This window comes from Haliotis rufescens, unplaced genomic scaffold (genome assembly GCF_023055435.1).
Source record: "Haliotis rufescens isolate VD_foot unplaced genomic scaffold, xgHalRufe1.0.p SCAF_64, whole genome shotgun sequence".
In the NCBI taxonomy this organism is placed as follows: Eukaryota; Metazoa; Mollusca; class Gastropoda; order Lepetellida; family Haliotidae; genus Haliotis; species Haliotis rufescens.
Window position 1 is genome coordinate 45,172 of NW_025964355.1, and position 18,362 is coordinate 63,533.

The 18,362-nt window shown below is 39.4% G+C and overlaps 1 protein-coding gene across 13 annotated transcripts in view; it reads right to left on the reverse strand.

Moving 5' to 3' along the window:
- LOC124119213 (protein mono-ADP-ribosyltransferase PARP15-like) overlaps window positions 1-18,362 on the reverse strand; it is a 162,804-nt gene that overhangs the window by 13,671 nt on the left and 130,771 nt on the right. For 11 of the 13 annotated variants that reach the window (XM_048387056.1, XM_048387055.1, XM_048387050.1 and 8 more), the window contains 9 exons: window positions 7,250-7,312; window positions 6,521-6,583; window positions 5,524-5,586; window positions 5,049-5,118; window positions 3,933-3,979; window positions 3,590-3,643; window positions 3,239-3,334; window positions 2,435-2,644; window positions 2,118-2,166 (listed from right to left, as the gene is read on the reverse strand). In XM_048387056.1, the coding sequence (XP_048243013.1) occupies window positions 2,118-2,166; window positions 2,435-2,644; window positions 3,239-3,334; window positions 3,590-3,643; window positions 3,933-3,979; window positions 5,049-5,118; window positions 5,524-5,586; window positions 6,521-6,583; window positions 7,250-7,312 (715 nt within the window). The remainder of the gene's footprint in view (window positions 1-2,117; window positions 2,167-2,434; window positions 2,645-3,238; window positions 3,335-3,589; window positions 3,644-3,932; window positions 3,980-5,048; window positions 5,119-5,523; window positions 5,587-6,520; window positions 6,584-7,249; window positions 7,313-18,362) is intronic. The other 2 variants (XM_048387057.1, XM_048387058.1) reach the window with 2 other exon arrangements.

The window sequence follows — 18,362 nt, forward strand, 5'->3', positions numbered from 1 at the left end:
AGATATATGAAAACATTATTTGTCTAAACACTGTAAACATACTTTGAGACATATTAAAGAGATGGAACTTGGCAAAACTGATCATCAAGGTTGAACTTAAAGTGTCAAATGCTCTTAAAGTGAAACACAACACTAGTCTCTGAGAAAATGGCATCACAAGTCAGTATCTCGTGTGTCCACCATGTGCATTGATGACTTCAGCGCAAGTCGATACATGGAATGGATGACGCGGTTGATGAAGGTCATAGGCACTTGAGCCCACACTCTGAGGAACGCCTGACGCAGTTCAGCTGCACTTGTCGGCCTTGGTCGGACGTCATTCAGCCGTCTTTGAATCTCGTCCCACAGGTGCTCAATGGGATTTAAATCGGGACTGAGGGCAGGCCACTGCATAGTTCTGATGCCATTCTGCTGGAGAAAGTCTCTTGTTGCTCTCGCAGTGTGTGCACGGGCGTTATCATGTTGAAACTCGTGGTTGCAGCGACGTGCCTAATGAGGTATGGCGTGTGGTCTCAAAACTTGGTCAATGTACCGAGCTACTGTGGCAACACTGCCTCTCCCTGGACCGATGTTCTGGACGACAACAGGGCCGACCCTCTGTGCAAGACAAATTCCACCCCACACCATGATGCTCGGACCACCCCACGAGCCTCTCTCAACAACACAAGCATCCGAATAATGTTCCCTACGGCGTCGCAAGACTCTCCCTCTGCCATCGGCTGTTGAGATACAGTAACGGCTCTCGTCTGAGAAGAGGACTCTTCTCCACTGCTGGTTGCGCCAATGCTGGTACTGTGTTGCCCACTGAAGATGATCCCGGCGATGACGAGGTGTCAGAATGGGTCCTCGATGTGGCCTGTGACAGTGGAGGTGTCTGCTCGTCAATCGTCGACGCACGGTGTCTGCACTAATGTGTCGCTGGTGTGTCCCCATGGTGTGTCGAGCAGTTTCCGCAGCTGTAACAAAGTGATCTTGAAAATGCTGTCGCACACTCTGACGATCCTGACGTCGGGTGGTGACCCTTGATCTTCCACCACGTGGTCGGTCATCTGTAGTGTTGGTGGTCTGGTACCATTGCTGGTACCATTGGCTACTTGCCGGGAGGATTGTCCAGCTTACAATCGCCCAACTGCTTGGTGTCACTGTTTCCTTGTCAATCTTGGCATGTGGTAGCAATTCAATAACGAATGAATGTTATCCGATCTGGGCGGATTTTTATAGGGCAAGAAATGGGGGAATGCATTTGCATCTGTCATTGTCATCTGTTTATTTTCATCAAATTTCATTTTTTCGGACAAGGTAATGTTAAATTTTAGAAACTTTGACAAAAATTACCCAGATGTTTAAATGACAACTTGTCATGCAATGTTACTTGGGGTGACGTTTCTTTTGCGGTTCAGTATAGTTTCCATGATCAATTGCCTATTTGAACTAGATAACCGTTAGCCTAGCATTTATTTTGGCATTCTGTGCGTACAGCAAGTGACACAAGCTTTGCAAGTGAGGATAAAGTTATTGTATTAATCTTAGCAACAACATTATACAAATAATTTTAGTTTGAATCAATCGATAATACAACTGCCATGGTCTTGATAGAGCAAGATCAGTGGAACTGATTGACGGACGCTGTTACTGCATGTAAGAGATATCAGATGAGTGAGTGAGTGAGTTGTGTTTAATGCCGCTTTTAACAGTATCACAGTTATTTCGCGGCGTGTCGGCGCAATGTGGGAGGAAAGCCCGAAGTCATGAAGGTCTCAGACGTTTACCACTTCGTTGAAACCCACGGGCACGGGTCTGGTGCTGACAGACCTAGAGACATAATCGAGGCGAACCGGGATTCGAACCCACAATCATAAGTTCCTGGCGTGCCCAAGGGACGCAACTCTGCACAGCGAATCGCGACGACTTAGATGACTGGGCCAACCGTGCCCCCGGTATCAAATGAAAAGTTTGCAACGGGTAAGCCGAGAAACAGTATTCAATTACCAATCACAAGCACGTTAGCAAGGTACCTGCACACCTAACAAGAACGATAAGCTACAGGGCAAAGCATCTAAGTATAAAAATCAATAAGTAAACAGTTGAATGATCAGGAGGCTGCACTTCAACTTTACCTTTGCCTTTCCCAAGTTGGGGGCGCTTGTCAATCTCAGCTGTAAATGCCTGATTATATGTAAACATAATAGCACATATGTACATTTTCAATTTGTTGCTTCCTGTTCTACATGTAAATGGATACTGAAATCATTATTATATTTTTTATCTGTTATGTAAATTTACATCTTGTTATTTAACACTCGTGGTGACATCACTTTTTAATATGCACACAAAAAGGAACATTCTAAATTATAAACTGAAATAATAAAATAGAAGTTGTTTTCGTCTTGACCAGCTGTAATATAATTTTTAATGTGCACGTCTACTCACGTACCTTGATCGTATCCACCTCGCTTTTGTCTGCACACACCACTATTTCGTCAAGGGAATCACATACGTAATTCAAGGCCGTATCTAGGATGGCTTTAGCCAACACGGCCTTTGGTAAAGAATCCATGCCATATCCAGTGGCCTGAAAGGCGATGCTTGATATCCCATCATGTTCAGCCTTGCGCAGAACACCGTCGGTCAGGCCTCGTAGTCTCTGTATATTTCAGGTGCAGGAATCAATGCGTGTCTTTATAAAGTGAATGGCAGTATGGACGTTCATACAATTGTACACTGAGTCTCAAAACACATCTTGTAAATATAGAAGCAAAATCTATTTGAGATTGTATTCGAAGCATTCCTCACAAAAACAGGCGAGCAACTATTCAGTTTTGCTTCCCGCCAATTTCCGGGTATCAAATTACAACAAAGAGTGATGCTAAATGTTTATAAATTTTCATTTTGCAATACGAAAACTTAATTTCTTTCAGAGATTCATTATGCGTTTTCTTCGCAAATGTTAATATCTACTTAAATGATTTCTTGATAAAGATATTTCTAGCATATAGAGAGTTTTATTGTATCTTCCTTGTACCTTTAATGGGAGTTATTCAAACAGCTTTGTTTGGCAATATGGTGTACCTCAAAAAGTTAATAAGCAAGTTAAAGTGTTGCGTTTGTTTATGTTTATATTTTTATGTTTTAGTAATTATACAATATCTATCTGCGGCATTGACTAAAAAGTATATGAATGTACACTTGTAATTGTTTCATGAAAGAGCCATGCGTCTTGTATCCAGGTGGGCCTTACCTGTTCCGTGAGTGGTAGGGCATGGATCAGGACATTATACACACTCTGGCAAGAAAGGTCGCCTCCATCAGTCACAAAGATACTTGATTCTCCATCCTGGATATAAGAATGCATTTAATTTGGGCACGATGTACTATTGTTGAATGTTTTATGTACTTGTAGGTCACGACAAACATCATATTTAACCATAAGAAAGTAAGGATATACTCATGTACATCTCTACACCTCCCAAGTTTGTCCGTTCTTACAGCAAGCGAATGTTTCTGAGGTATAATTCTAATCGCGAACCATCACGGGAAGTATATGAAATCAACATTATGTTGTTAGAATCTTTCTCTGGTTAATATTTACCCCTGCAGAACCATCATCTGGTCTTGCATCCGTCGTTGTAGCAATGGCATCAACCTACAAAGATTAACTTTTTAATCGTGTTTGCTGTTGGATTCAAAGCACTAGAATTTATTGTTTGGACTTGAACTACCAATTTCAAATCGACAGTTATGTTCCTCATGCCTTTTAATAACAGACTTATAAGCACTCTCGGTTTAATATCACTTTTGAGAAAACACATTGCTCATTGCAGTCCTATGCCTCGAGCTTCCTGGAAAAAGAAACAGTTCCGGTTTCATGACATCTATTAACGTTTGAACACAGTGGGGATTGCTTAAATAATGCAACTCCTAGAGATACCTACGTGCTGCTGTGTTTTGTCGCCTGTAACAAAGGAGACTGCTGCATACGCTGTAAAAAAAAACATGTGACTATTATTATCCTCATCAGTCCGAAATTAAATAAATTCTCGAGACATCGTTTTCCTTAAATGCATCGTTGACTTGAGAAAGAATGTTTCACTACTTTCTAACGCGGTTCAAAGACTATTCATATCCCCCAGTTTGTTAGTTTGTTGTTTAATGTCGCACTCAGCAATATTAGATCTAAAGGAAGGCGACCTGTAAATAATCGAGTCTACCGACTTGGGAAACGATGACATGCATCAACCAAGTCAGCGAGCCTCCCCAGCAAGATCCTGTTTGTCGCCTCTTACGACAAGCATGGGTTGCTGAAGATCTGTTCTAACTTGGATCTTCCCGGGATTTTGATTTAGTGAGTGCAAGACGCCAACCCCTGACCATAGGAGGCGTCTGGAATTTGTTCTAAAGATCATATAATCAAAATGTGATTAATATGCTGCCAGCTGACTGGTACCTTTATCCAAATCAGAAGGGTGGTGTTGTTATGAGAGTATCACTTGGAACAGTGTATTTCATCGTAAAAACCATGTTTCTTTCCATTTGTTCAAATGAAAATAAAAACGTTCATAACAAATAAAAGTCAGCAGTCGATCACTTGACTGATAAGTGGGGAAATACAAATGGTTGATGAGTTACTCTCTGAAATATATTGGAATTTGCTTGTCATGGAGCTCTATAACAAACAGTTTAGCTGGACTAATATCTGTGCAAGATGTTCAGTAAAGAAATGTTGGAAGTTCTTTGATCTATGGTCCGGAAACAAAACGTTATGGACGGGAGAACGGACGGCCATCACCCATTCCTATATTCCCCTCCCCTTTTGATACAGGAGATGATAAAGGCTCTTACAGGGTTTTTTTTATCAAATGTATCTATTAATGTTTCGCGATATATGTGGTCTTAATGTGTAAGTGCACACACGTATCGTTGAAATGTGTAAACATCCTACGTGATAAAAGCATAAACACGTGACAACATATGTGAGCTCACACAGTTTGACCCTCTCACACAGATCTCAGTAAGCTGTAACAGCAAAAACAATGCGGGCATCATCTTACCTTCGCTATTTTCTCGGACTGATTTGTTTGCTTGTTCTTGACAAATGTTCAAGACTTCTCTGGCTACTTCCTTTGAAATGGAAAGAAATACGCATGGCGTTTTGTGGAAATATGAATATAACTGAGATGTCTATATACATCAAATGATATTAGTTTAGAAGACACTTTCATCTTTGCCGATGTCATCTGCCTCCTTTTAATGGAACATGTTCCTCAAGAGATGACCTCTTACAAATTGTATATTTACTGTCAAAGGTAGGATATGATGACTATGTATATTGACGATTTCAGTAGTCTTCATTTGAAGTTTGAGAACTGTTTCCCTGCATGTCTTTTATAATGGAGAAACCCATATATTAATATATCCGTATCACTGTGTTCCAAAAAAACAGGGATCTGTTGACTGATGATTACCATTTTTAACCTCATTAGTAATTTTACACAGTTATCATCAGCAAACATGGAAGGTACTCACTTTTGATATGTCATCAGGAACTTGTTGCAGGATTCTGTCGAGCCTTTCTTCTGTGACGCTCTCCTAAACAAACCATACAACGTGAAATGTATTCATGTGCCATGATTAATGTCAATACATGTACATTTCTCATATCCTCTCAGAGGTTTTTACATTAGTTTTTATTTATTGCCATCACCAGGCAATGATAGAAGATTGTTGGTGATAGGATTACCCGTTTTTTTGTTGTTGTGGTTTAACGCCAATATTCCAGCTTTATGACGGCGGTCTATAAATAATCGAGTCTGGACCAGACAATCCAGTGATTGACATCATGAGCATCGATCCGCGGAATTGGGATCGATGACATGTATCAACCAAGTCAGCGAGCCTGACCACCCGATCCCGTTAGTCGCCTTTTACGACAAGCAAAGTCGCCTTTTACGGCAAGCATGGGTTGCTGAAGACCTATTCTACCCCGGAATCTTCACGCGTCGGATTACCCCTTCTTCGTAGCCAGATCATTGCTTAAAAAAGCATTCATGTTGGTAATGTAGAAAATACTATCCAATGCAATCTTTAATTTGAGAAGATTGACAGATTGTTGTCTCCGTGCACATTCTAGATGGAGGGAGCCAGAACGAAGCCATGTGACATTTATAACCTCTCCGCAGATACCAATGATACCTTTGGAGATAGCAAATGGATTCAATTTGATTGGTTCTTTGTCTAAAGCTTCTATAACCAAGAAACGGGGCCAATAGTCGGATCGAGTTGTCGTAGTATTTTCTTTATGTTACTTTTTTTCTACCAGGGAGTTTGGAAGCCATGCCGAAAGGAAAATAATTCTGAACCCCTTTTCCCTACCCACCATGGTGTGTCAACAATGATAGTCTTATGCTTCAGCGGATCTCCAAGCTGCAAAGATCGAGGGTTGAAAGATGAATGATGTTTTACAATTTTTGACCTCATTAGTAATTTTACACAGTTATCATCAGCAAACATGGAAGGTACTCACTTTTGATATGTCATCAGGAACTTGTTGCAGGACTCTGTCGAGCCTTTCTTCTATGATGCCCTCCTAAACAAACAATACAACGTGAAATGTATTCATGTATCATGATTAATGTGAATACATGTACATTTCTCATATCCTCTCAGTGATTTTACATCAGTTTTTATTTATTGCCATCACCAGGCAATGATAGAAGATTGTTGGCGATAGGATTATCAGTTCTTCGTAGCCAGATCATTGCTTAGATAAAAGCATTCATGTTAATAATGTAGAAAAATCTATCCAATACTATCTGTAATTTGAGAAGATTGACAGATTGTTGTCTCCGTGCACATTCTAGATGGAGAGAGCCAGAACGAAGCCATTTGACATTTATAACCTCTCCGCAGATACCAATGATACCTTTGGAGATAGCAAATGGATTCAATTTGATTATTTCTTTGTCTAAAGCTTCTATAACCAAGAAACGGGGCCAATAGTCGGATCGAGTAGTCGTAGTATTTTCTATATGTTACGTTTTTCTACCAGGGAGTTTGGAAGCCGAGTCGAAAGGAAAATAATTCTGCACCCTTTTGCACTACCCACCATGGTGTGTCAACAAGGACAGTCTTATGCTTCAGCGGATCTCCAAGCTGCAAAGATCGAGGGTTGAAAGATGAATGATGTTTTACCATTTTTGACCTCATTAGTAATTTTACACAGTTATCATCAGCAAACATCGAAGGTACTCACTTTTGATATGTCATCAGGAACTTGTTGCAGGATTCTGTCGAGCCTTTCTTCTGTGACGCTCTCCTAAACAAACCATACAACGTGAAATGTATTCATGTACCATGATTAATGTCAATACATGTACATTTCTCATATCCTCTCAGAGATTTTTACATTAGTTTTTATTTATTGCCATCACCAGGCAACATAGAAGATTGTTGGTGATAGGATTACCCGTTTTTTTTATTTTTGTTGTTGTTTAACGCCAATATTCCAGCTTTATGACGGCGGTCTGTAAATAATCGAGTCTGGACCAGACAATCAAGTGATTGACATCATGAGCATCGATCCGCGGAATTGGGATCGATGACATGTATCAACCAAGTCAGCGAGCCTGACCACCCGATCCCGTTAGTCGCCTTTTACGACAAGCAAAGTCGCCTTTTACGGCAAGCATGGGTTGCTGAAGACCTATTCTACCCCGGAATCTTCATGGGTCGGATTACCCCTTCTTCGTAGCCAGATCATTGCTTAAAAAAGCATTCATGTTAGTAATGTAGAAAATACTATCCAATGCAATCTTTAATTTGAGAAGATTGACAGATTGTTGTCTTCGTGCACATTCTAGATGGAGAGAGCCAGAACGAAGCCATGTGACATTTATAACCTCTCCGCAGATACCAATGATACCTTTGGAGACAGCAAATGGATTCAATTTGATTGGTTCTTTGTCTAAAGTTTCTATAACCAAGAAACGGGGCCAATAGTCGGATCGAGTAGTCGTAGTATTTTCAATATGTTCTTTTTTTGTCTACCAGGGAGTTTGACACGGAAAGATAGAAGTATCTACCAAATTAAAAGTCAGGCTGGTTCGGCCCATGACAATCAATTGGAAACGTACAGAATTCGGAGGTCAGCATCACCAGATTGGCCCGTGATCCTCCGCCTTCATCGCCTTCATCGGAATAGGGCTCTAAGCAAGTTTTATAAATTGATACATCTGTAGAGAATACTACACTCATTCTCGTAAGATACCATTTTTACGAAACGAGTGGACTTTTCGCTCGGTCAGATACCATAGAAAGTTCACGAGTTTCGTAAAAATGGTATCAAACGAGATGTAGTATTTTATTTATTACCAATGTCAAAATATGTATTTAAGTGTAAATACATAAAAAAAAATCTTTCGTTGACAGACCAAACTGGAATCGGTTGCAAATCTGGTTGCGCATGAATATTGATATACGTCCAAATATGGGCATTGTTGACATTTCTATGCATACGCATTAACACCATGTTCCTGCTGTTGTGTGTGCAAGCATGACAGCTTTAACGCTCAAGATCTTATTTTTAGAATTGATTCAACTTATGGTAGTATAAGCGCATTGGTGTTACAACGCACGACACCTAAAAGAAAATCTAAAAAGTCATTTAGCGCCGCGCTTTGAATATCGGACAAACAGTCGTTGACTCGCACCGCGTGAGTTCCCGGCTGTTCAATCAAAATTTGTGGTTTCTTTGATCTATCAGCTGAATTAATATATTGTCCGTACCATTTTGGAAGAGGGAAATCAGGGAACTGTACGACCCGATAATGAAAACGCTTAAATCAACAAACCAAAATCTGCTTGCATGTCACCGACAGCATCGGACGAAGGGCATGGTCACCATCGGTATAAGAAAAGACAACCATGATCTATTCACAGTGTTTTACGCCAGGGAATGTTATTGTTCGTATGTGGGATGTTCTGGGCCACAAAATCAGAAGTCATTTGTATCGGAACTGTTCATGAACAAACACCTCACGAAACAATGTCACAAAATATGCTTCGTAGGACTTACTGATGGCCCAACCAGAGCATCACACGTAAGTCTAGATATATATCCAGATAGTTAAAACTGACTTCATTTCACCACCTTATCCTTTTATGTTAAATCAAATTGAAAGTCGAGAAAGTGGTTGGGTGCGTCACGCTCATAGAGTCCTTCGATCTATCGATCGGTAGTAGAACATATGAAATGGATATAGCTCGATCATATCATGTCAGTAGTAGCTCTGTGTATAACTAATACAGAATGCAAAGCGAAGTTGCTGCATGTGACGATCTTGTTTGGTAAGTAAAGTGTGTGTAAATGTCTCTCGCTTTCATGAGATTGCTTCAGTTCTGCATTGACGTTGCAAATAGAATGACGTCTCGCGATTTTTTATGAATGAAAAAAGTAGTTCCGGTGTGACAGAGGTCACGGTTATCTATTCAAAACGAATAAAACAAGGTCAACTTTGTATGACACACGTGTGACGTACGGACTTAGTATCTCAACCACCTGCATCTTCACCACGTGGGTAATAAATTATACTCATTTTGAATACATTTATTTTTTAATAGCAAATGTGGGTGCGAAAAAGTGTATACACGGGGCACAGATAGAATCGGGCCCATTCTACCGCCCGTCTAGGCAAAGTTAGGGTCCAAGTGGCATGTTGGACTAAGGAGCACTATTGCTGGCTCCGTCGCCCTCAACCACTAGACTCCCTTCCTCTGCCGACACAGGATCGCAGCCCATGGCAAGCAGGCTGCCCAATTCGGTAGCCTTTTATGACCAGCAATTGGGTGCCAAGGAAACATTCTTTTCCTCCCCAGGTTCCAATGAGGGTCTCAATGTAACACTGAGGCATTGTGTCTTAGTGGGCTAGCACTGTACAACCAATACCAAGTAAGCACACGTGCATGAAAGTCGCGATATAAGTGAAATAATCTTGAACGCGACGATAAATCCCATTTCACATCACCTTGAGTCTTTGTAGCAGTTATTGATAAAGGTGTTTAATATATATTTTCACTGCTTTGAAAATGTTCTTTTCCCTCACAAAGTATTTCTACTAATGACCTTAAATAAACATGATCGTCCGGTTACAGTTAGCCAACACCATTGTAATCATATTTGCAAAGTAATGTTATCATTCTGTTTCAGAATGTCATATATGTAAGCAGTAAGGGGGAAATAAAATCAAAATAGTAAGCATCCCATCCTTAACTATCTGCAAGGCAAGAAAAAAGACACAACACAACCATTTCAATAATCATAAGAAATCTATTCTAAAAGAGTCCATTGTACTATATCATAGGTGTCTTTTATTCACAATTTATTGGTGATGACAACATGTGTTCGCCAAAAGGTTAAGCATTTGCTGTCCCACTGGTGGGACTCATCACAAACAAAGTGCAAAGTCAGTAGAAGATATTTAAGAAGTCCATGCACCGCTCTAAGCACATTTTAAAATTGACAAATGTGGTTTCATCAGCAGCCTTGATGATTTATTTTAAAAAGCATCCCACACAAATTTGGCTGTGCTAATATCTTTAGCACCCAGACATATTGAACAATATATTGAAAATGACAACGCCGTCAGGACTGAAAGAAAGGGAAGCAGGTGAAAGGATTTGACAAAAACCATAGATGTTCACCCTTCTCAGTTTTAACTTGGCCCTTCAAGGAAACCAGGTGTTCAAGGAGAGCAAATGTCATAATGTCCTTTCCTAACCATATATAAAAGGAACGGGCTCACACACTTCTTCAACATAGATCGGGAGCTCAGAGAACACCTCAGTTAAAATTCAAAGTCGGTGATCACGGACGCATACCAATCACAAAAGATATAATTGACAAAACAACAAAAGAGGTCAGGTGAAGTAATACTATATGTTACTGTCATGGCCATATTCCTGTTTATAAACTGAAAGACTGGAATGATGACGAAGACGGTTCCTCTACTAAAATCCATTCAACACGGTACTAACAATAAACAGTGGGGTTTTATCAACATGGAGTCAGTGTCCCTCGAATCCTAGGTCAATCTGTTTTAGGGAAACAACACTAGGAACCTCTACAATCTCATTTAAATACATGTTTATATGAAATGTCCTGCTTATAACTTTTTGGAAGTTAAATCAGCAGTTAAAGTTCAGTTTATGAAGACTGCAAATGATATTATTTAATCTTACTTCAGCCAATACCAAATCATGGAAGTGATTCATTATTCATGTTTTATCATTTAACTAAAGTATTTATCCATGACATAAGCTTATAACATAAAAACATGTATGTCATACCCCAATGACATAAGTGTGCAAATTAGATAAACGGAAGTAGGACTTTTTTCGCCGGTGCAGGTGGGCAGGTGTTTACAAACAACATGGATACCTTTGATGTTGGAAACAATGTTTTTATTGATCACAGCGGGTGTGCAATAGTGATTTCCGTGTTGACAAATGAATATTCCAGGTTACAGGTTGATGGTACTGAATTTGAATTTGACTGTGATCAAGGCAGATTATCAAAAATACCCTGTGACAAACGTTTCGTCATTTGAACACCAACATCGAGCTAGGCGAAGCAGACAACGAACACAAAGCCTAAAGATGCTCAAGGTGGATTTGTGGCTGTTGAGGACGGCATGATCGATGGCGTTATCAAGGACAATCAAAACAAAAACACATCCGGTGCACGTGAGCAGGTGTTTACAAACAACATGGATACCTTTCATGTTGGAGATAATGTATTACTTGGACAGCATTATGATCACCATCAGATAATCTCCAACTAGCTATGTTAATTCCTTATAAACCTCCGTCTATACTCGATAATTTACAGACCACCTCCATATAGCTTGAATATTGCTGAGTGCCGCCGGGTCGTAAAACTAGTATAGTCACGGTCTAGTGACTGTACCACTCCCCCGCTCCATTTCCGACACCGCTCGGCAAAGTTCGGCCGCCGTCGTTGTACAGTGTCATTGCATTCTAAGTGAGAGAATTTGTGACCCGACTATTTCATACTCTTGTGTTTTAATGACACACTCTTACCATATATTGAATTTCTAAAAAGTATATTTGATTAAATTCAGTATATGCTGTTACATATTTTCTCATAAAGTACTATGACGCATAATGTTGTTTTTATTATGTGTAAGTTACATACAGCAGATAGCAAATTATACTTGGCAAGTCAGGATACAAGTGTATCATGTCAACAGGTGGTGAAACTAGCAGGCTACGTCTGCTCTGCTTATTTGGGTCATCATTAACTAAGTGTAAAGTTAAATGCTAGTGGGAATTGTTCATGCTTAAAATAGAAGTACATTTTAACTAGACAGTTCATTTGCCAGTTGTTTTCAATGTTCTGTCAAACTGTGTTAATGTAGTGTTTTTTGTGCAATTGATTTGTCTATCTGAAATATATTGATTAAAGTCTCCATTAAGGTTTCAAGTGACAAGTTGTTTTTCTTAATACTTGATACATGTATCTATTCTTATGCGAGCCAGTATGATCTGATTTAACAGAATGTTAGAGTTGTACCCAAATTTGTAAACATTGCATTCCGAAAACATTCTACTTAGGACCAAAACTCTTTAAAATGCTTGCAATCCCAATGGACATGAAGTGAAGACTCAGTATTAGCTTGTTTGTATAGATGATGCAATGAATAAATTTATATTGAAAATCAAGTAATTTTACATCTTTTGTACACTTTCTGTATCTGATAAAAACATTGTTCCATGATGTATCTATGTCAAGAATGGTATCCCATTTTTCACATACTTTTGGGAGATTTGCTGTATATATAGTCTTTTCATAAAAAGTATATCTGGAGTCCTTAGTCGCTACAAGTAAGTCTATCAAAGTTGTATCAAAATGGTAATTATATAAGATAATGGGTTTATTTCTAATAGCATCTTTCCAGGGTTTTGGTATGTTTGATAGAACCTGGTAATAGTCAATAATTGTTCCTTTAATTATATGATTATTTTTTAGTTCATTGAAGGGCATTATATCATCTTCATTACAGAGATCTTTAATAGTGTATATTCCCTTCAAAAACAAATTTCTTATAATGAAATCTGTTTTTTAAACTGATGGTTACACCAAAGAATAGGTCTTCAGCAACCCACGCTTTCCGTAAAAGGCGTCTATGCTTGTCGGAAAAGGCGACTAACGGGTTCGGGCGGTCAGGCTCGCTGACTTGGTTGATGCATGTCATCGATCCCAATTGCGCGGATCGATGCTCATGATATCAATCACTGGATTGTCTGGTCCAGACTCGATTATTTACAGACCGCCGTCATATAGCTGGAATATTGCTGAATGCGGCGTTAAACAACAAAGAAACAAACAAACAATACATCAAAGAGGTTCTCATAGTACTTCTCCAATGTTTGTGGAGTTGATTTTCTGCTTTCTATGTTCCACATGCAGCAAATACATCTCTCCAGTAAGGGTTAGTTAAGTGTATACAGTTTTCGATATTGACCTCAAGTATGAAAAAGTTTTGCAGAAGAAAGATGCTAGGATTATTGCAGGTTTGTTTTGATGACAGTTTTAGAGAAAATAGAAATAAACCTTACCTCTATCGTTCCCAGTCTGGCTTTATCATATACCGAACAGCATTGAAAACGCACCACCAAGAAAACGGGCTTAAGTCATATGTATATAAGTGAATATACGACGTTCTGGACGAAGCATGAAGAAGAACAGCTCGTCAAAACACATTCTTCATTTTTTTGTGAGCGAAATCGCCAAAACGCAACAAATTGAGTGCACATCATGGAAAACGTGTTTTGTTTCACGGGAAGCATGCAGAATAGGGCTATAAAAGACAGACTTTTAAAAACCACATCACTTGTTGCTGCAGACGTAACGGGTTCTGACACAAGAAATGCCAAGTTTAACAGCATATTAACGTGAACGTTCCTTGGGCATGCTTCAAGTTGGTAGTCAAGTAGAGTCGTTGCACAACGGTTTCAATGCCATCATTCAACAGGGGATGGAGTGTCATAGTGTGGGGCGGCATCAGTCAAAACCATCGAACAGAGCTCCATGTTTATCGTGGAAGAGTTAATGCCCTTTACTACAGGAAAAACATATTGGCAAATCACGTCATCCCATTCTTTCATCAGCACCAGGATATGCACACCTTCCAGCAAGATAATGCAAGAGGGCACACACCACGTGTTTCAACACAGTACCTAGCGAACAATAATATTGATGTGCCTCTGCTTCCATGGCCAGCCCTGTCACCCGATCTATCGCCAATTGAACATCTATGGGTCAACACCTCTCACGTCGTCCGCAAGTACAGAACCTGAGAGAACTTGAAGTTACACCACGTCAAGAGTGGAATGCCCCAGAACACTATTCGCAGACATATTTGATCAATGAGAAGACGTTGCATGGCCTGTGTTGCTGTCAATGGCGGACATACCAGATATTGACTTTTCATTTTAACCCTATGTGTCTTCCGCACACTGATGACGTAATTGTAATTACTGTGTGGTATTCCTGTTTCCTTTGTCGTCTTTCTTAATTATCCGTCTATGTCTGTTCTAATGAAAATCGGCCATTGCTCAAGTTGTTTTTGTAATAATCAAGATTTATTGCTGGTCCGTTTTCAATGCTGTTCAGTATATATTCCAATTAAAGTTGTACATTTTATTTTATCCCTTTTATCATTCCAGATAAATCTGTAAAATGTTTTGTTAGGTTCATCAATAAATTCACTTGGATGGTTTTGAAGGGAAGAAAATACATGTACTAAGGTTGACAATGCCAAGGTTTTGACAACAGTAATTTGACCTATCAATGTTAAATTCTTTTCAACCAATTCCCTAAAATTTGATAAATATTTTCAAATCTCTTTTTTGTATTGATTATCCACAAATTTGTAAAGTTACAATTAAACTTTATTCCCAAAGTCCGCACTGTGCCAGTCCTGGCATAATTTGATGTTACAGCATGTCATTGAGACTATCCATATTGTTTCTGTTTTATCAATATTAATTTATAATCCAGACAGTCGATAACAGTCACTAAGGGTGTCAATTGCTGTACTGAAACGTTCATCAGTCCCATGTAAAATAGTTCTGTATCATCAGCATATTGTCCAAGTTTTTGTTCCACATTATTCAGTTTGATACCTTTTACTGCATTATTATCACGAATCATTTTTCCCAAACTAGCAGGAATAGATAGGGAGACATAGGGTCTCCTTGTCTACATCCCCTTTGGTCAGAGAAGAATGAAGATAGGTGTCCATTTTGTATGATGCAAGATGAAGCATTATTCATTAGTATGTATATCCATTTTCTCATATTTGGCACAAAGCCAAACTTTTCAAGTGTCAACATGGTTAATTGTTTTGAAACAGTATCAACAACTTTTTCAGTCTAAAAGTAATAATAGTCTTATTTTGTAATTTGGTTTCAAACAAGATATCATATAGTAGTTGTATGTTTTCGCTCATACATCTTCCAGGGATTAAGTCAGTTTATTTTCCACGTGTAAGAGTATAAAGTGTCATTTTAATTATGTTTGCTATGCACGTCCTAATAAAATGATACAATGAATTTAAGAGAGAAATTGGTTACCAGCCGTTTTAGTAGTTGTTTATCTTTAGTGCCTTTGGATGTAAACGTATGGCCACCTCCGTTGATTGTTAGACTTAAAGTGTTATTTTTCAATGTTTCTGTGATATATTTGTATACCCATATTCCAAGCTACTTCCGGAAACAATTGAAAAACTTCCTGGGAATCCATCACAACCTGGGCTTGTGCAGCCCAGACTTTACAGCCTTTGTTATTTCATTTTTGTTAATCATGTTTTGTAAATGATCAAACTTTGATTTACTTAGTTTTGGTGTGTTAAGTATGTGTAATATTTATATGGTTTCAAATGTTGTTTCTCAAGATGAAGAGTGTACTTTGTTCAGTTAGAATGGTTTGCCGATCAGTTATTAACTCCCCATTATCAGTTATCATACTGTATTTTTCTAGTATAGTTACTGTTTTCAAGATGACAAAATATTTTGATGGTTTCTCTCCTTGCTCTTACTACTAGATTCTGTTTCTTATTTGTATTCCCCTAGATTGTTCTTCTCTCCGTTTTTGAAAAATTACTTTATATACTCACACGCAAAAGAAAAGCAAGTGGTTTTAAGCAAATAGGCAACAAACACAGAACCATAAATTGATACGATTTTTAGCATGTAGTGAAGCATGATGGTATTATCAATATTTTTGGTTGCATTTTGGAAGCCCCGAGTAAAAACGCAACATAAAAAAACGAATCGCCCAAACGCACCATTCCAATGAATATTTGGGTATCATGTACTCATTTCTCGCGAAATCGAAAATGCACGAACTGTCACGAACTGTAGTGGGTATAAAACTGTGGCCGATTCTTGGACCTACCACTCCTTGGTCAACAATGCCACGTCTAACTCAAATTCAGAGAAACCAGGCTATAGGGCGTTTGGAAGCTGGAGAGTCTGTCCAATATGTTGCCCGTCATTTCAACGTTAACATAACCACAATTTACCGTCTCCTGCATCGATACAATGTTACACAGACCACAGATGACCTTCCTCGGAGCGGTCGTCCTAGGGTCACCACAACACGACAAGATTGGCAGATTACCCGTCAACACCAGCGACATCCGCTCCTAACTGCAAGTGAAATCGTTCGACAGACCATAGTAACACATAATCGACACATTAGCCGGGACACAGTGATCCGACGTCTCCGTTCCAACAACCTCAGATGTCGCCGTCATCCTGTTCTCCAACCACGGCATCGACAAGCACGACTTCAGTGGGCACAGGGTCATCACAATTGGCGTCATCGTGAGTTGTGGCGTGTCATCTTCTCTGATGAAAGTCGCTTTTGTTTCTCCCAAGCAGACGGAAGAGTCATAATTTGGGGGCGTCGAGGTGATCGTTTCGCTGACAGAAACGTTTTTGAAAGGGATCCATGGGGTGGACCTAGCGTCATGATATGGGCAGGGATTGGTCTTAATGCGAGACTTGGACCCATGTGCTTTTTGAATGTTGGTCAAGGTCGGGGACACAGCGTCACTGCTAAGCGGGATATCGACAAAGTGATCAGACCCGACGTTGTTCCATTTTTTGCACAACATCAACAACACATTTTCCAGCAGGACAACGCTCGTCCCTATGTTGCCAGAGCTACCATGGCCTTTCTGCAACAACACAACATCCGTGTTCTACCGTGGCCAGCCATCAGCCCTGATCTGAACCCCATCGAACACTTGTGGGATGAGGTTCAAAGGCATCTGCACAATGTGTGTCCAGTCCCTATAACTGCCGATGAACTTCGCACAGCTGCTCTGGATGTGTGCAGGAGGATCCCTAGGGCCTTCACAAATCGTCTGATCCACTTAATGTACAGGAAATGTGTGACAGTGATCAAGGCTAATGGTAGTCACACCAGGTATTGACAGACATTTTGGGTATTGACCCGAAACTGTGTAAGCCCTTAACATTTGAAAAAAACAATTATGTCTTCTGCCTTTTAATCCATGAAACTGTCTTCAGTCAATTTTTTGTCAATCTTGCCCTTTTAGTATTTCTTGTCTTTACTGTTGACAATAAATAGCATGTATACTACTCGACTTGCGTTTCTTTTGTGTGTGAGTATATTAAGATAAGTCTGACATCTTTGATTTGATTACCTTATATTCTGAAAATATGTCCCAATATTTCTATTTGCTTTATCTTTTCCTCTAAGGTTTTACTTTCTTCATTTTTGGTTTTCTTTAAATAAGTGGAAATCGATATTGATTTGCCTCTCAGTTTCATAAAAAAATGTTTCTTAAAAGAGAGTGTCATTAATGTTTAATTCTAGGTTTACATCTTCAATTTTTCTCTTTTCATCGCTCTTTCTTCGCTAAGTGCATTTGAAAGAGTCAAAGTTATCGCAGAGTGATCAGATCTGTATCGCCTTACAATTGTAGAATCAATATTTGCTATGTCTTGTGAGACCAAGAAGTCAAGTCTAGCTTGGTGTGCAGGTTTTTTTTCAGCAATGTGTATTTCATTACATATTGAATTGTTTTCTCTCGAAACATCAATTAAAAGTTTTCTGTTTTTTCAAGAACTAACTATTGGAGTGGAGGTGTATGTCCCCAATCCACTCCGATGCTTTAGATGTCAACATTTTGGCCATGGCCAAGTCCTGTACTCGTTCCGTGGTTTGTCAACGCTGTGGCGACAACCATGAGAGTACTGATTGCCAACAAGACCTCAAATGTGCGAATTGTGATTGCAAACATATGGCCTCC